This window comes from Antrostomus carolinensis, unplaced genomic scaffold (genome assembly GCF_000700745.2).
Source record: "Antrostomus carolinensis isolate BGI_N321 unplaced genomic scaffold, ASM70074v2 scaffold23117, whole genome shotgun sequence".
Classification (NCBI taxonomy): domain Eukaryota; kingdom Metazoa; phylum Chordata; class Aves; order Caprimulgiformes; family Caprimulgidae; genus Antrostomus; species Antrostomus carolinensis.
Genome location: NW_010328395.1, coordinates 17510 through 19404, shown reverse-complemented (window position 1 = coordinate 19404; position 1895 = coordinate 17510). Strand labels below are relative to the sequence as shown.

The 1895-nt window shown below is 49.9% G+C and overlaps 1 protein-coding gene across 1 annotated transcript in view; it reads right to left on the bottom strand.

The window, feature by feature from the left end:
* LOC104528285 (ephrin type-B receptor 1) overlaps positions 1 to 1895 on the bottom strand; it is a 25193-nt gene that overhangs the window by 20240 nt on the left and 3058 nt on the right. The window contains 1 exon segment of the mRNA XM_029086026.1: positions 1850 to 1895. This exon segment is cut by the window's right edge and continues 22 nt beyond it. Coding sequence (XP_028941859.1) covers positions 1850 to 1895 — 46 coding nt within the window.

The window sequence follows — 1895 nt, the reverse complement described above, 5'->3', positions numbered from 1 at the left end:
GAGTTTGGCCCCCCCCAGCCTCTCTGGGCAGCCTGTCCCAGTGCTCCCACACCCTCACAGTAAAGAAGTTTTTCCTTAAGTTTGTCTGGAACTTCCAGTGTTCCAGTTTTTGCCCATTGCCCCCTGTCCTGTCACTGGGCACCTCCGAAAAGAGCCCGGCCCCATCCATTTGGCCCCCACACTTCAGGTATTTATGGACAGTGACACTGATAAGATCCCGTTGCAAGGATTCCCCAAAATCCCAGGAGCACATAGTGGAGATCTCAAAGGGGGTTTATGGGAGAGGGGGGTAGGGGGCATGTCAGGGGCGGGAGCATCAGGAAGGACACCATTTCCCCATGGGGACCCAGACTCGTAAAGACTGGGGATAAAGATCCATAAATAGTGAGTTATCCCCAAAAAGCTGCAACCTGTCTGAGTAACCTTAATCCAATCCCCCTCTTTGTACTTTAAGCAAAAAATACCTTCTTTTTCTTTTTTTTTAAGAAAAAGGGAAAAAAAAAATCTACATATCAACTTTTTTTTTTTTTTTTTTTTTTCCCAAGAAAAAGGGAGAAAGCCATCTTTCTTCCTTGGCCCAGCAGGCAACTGCTGTCTCCCCAGATTCCTCCCCCTTTAATTGCAGCCCTCTGCCAGGGGTACAGGGCAGGAACCACGCTGGCAGGCATTGCCCTGGGGAAGGGCTCTGCTCTATGGCAGTGCCTGCAGCTCCACGCTGTTATTTACTCCTCTGACATGGAGAAACTTTGTCGGTGAACAGCTGGCACCTCAAATTAGAATGTTGTAAAATTAAGCGTCGACAAGAAGAAATAAAAATCAGCAAATAGACTTTTTTATACTGTATTCCTATAGCTCAGCAATACTGTAAATCAGCTACGTAATGAGATACAATAAAGATACATAGATTATCTGCAGTTGTGCTACCTGCTGACTACCTCCAGTCTGACAGCTCGAGTGATTCAACAAAACAAATCCTGTCCTCGTTTCCAACATGCATTTTGGGTGCTCCCCAGCACCAAGGGTCCAGAGCATCCTTGTGCTAAAGCTCCCAGATGGGCTGATTAAAGGGCCTGGAGAGTATTTTGGAGGGAAGGTTGAGGCTGAGACTCACGTTCCCAGTGGGCTGAAGAGCACAGCAGCTCTTTCTTCTCTCCTGGGCTCTTTTCACACCAAAAGACAGGTTTGAGGCTGGTGCTGTCATCCCAGGCAGTTGGGACAGACAGCCGAGCAGTGATGCACCGCATGCAACGCCACACTGAATACCAATGCTGAACGTACCCTTTCGCCCTATGAAAAATACTCCATCTGCAAGACTATGAACAAGACAGCAAGAGCAGATAACTTTAAATTCTAATTTATCCTGGGGACTGTCTCCCTGCCATCACTGCCACTGCCAGGGTGAAGTATAAATTCAAACAGTTGGCAGAGGGTCAGGTTGTGGGGGTGTCCCATTGCTCATCATTTGGTGTGTGCCACTGCGGTGTCCCAGGAATGCAGAGCAAAGGGTGATGTGACATCATCTGCTTATGCCAGCATGGTGGCCAAGGGATTTGTTTCGGTGTGAGGAGCATTTCTATAGCACATGAAGGCAATGCTGTGTCAGGCAGAGAGGGATGGGTATTCAATATGGGTATCCCAGCCCTCTGCAAAGCTAAACTCTTGCGGTGGGTTGACCTTGGCTGGCTGCCAGACACCCACCCAGCTGCTCTGTTGCTCCCCCCCACAGCAGGACAAGGGGAGAAAATAAGACGAAAAGGCCCACGGGTTGAGACTTTATCCCTGTCACTTCCCCAGCAGCAGAGGAGAGCGAGACCCTGCAGCCCCCCCACCAACCCAGTCTGTTACTCACTGGTGCAGGCAGCTGCCGGCGGGTCGAAATCCGCTCGGGAGGTGGC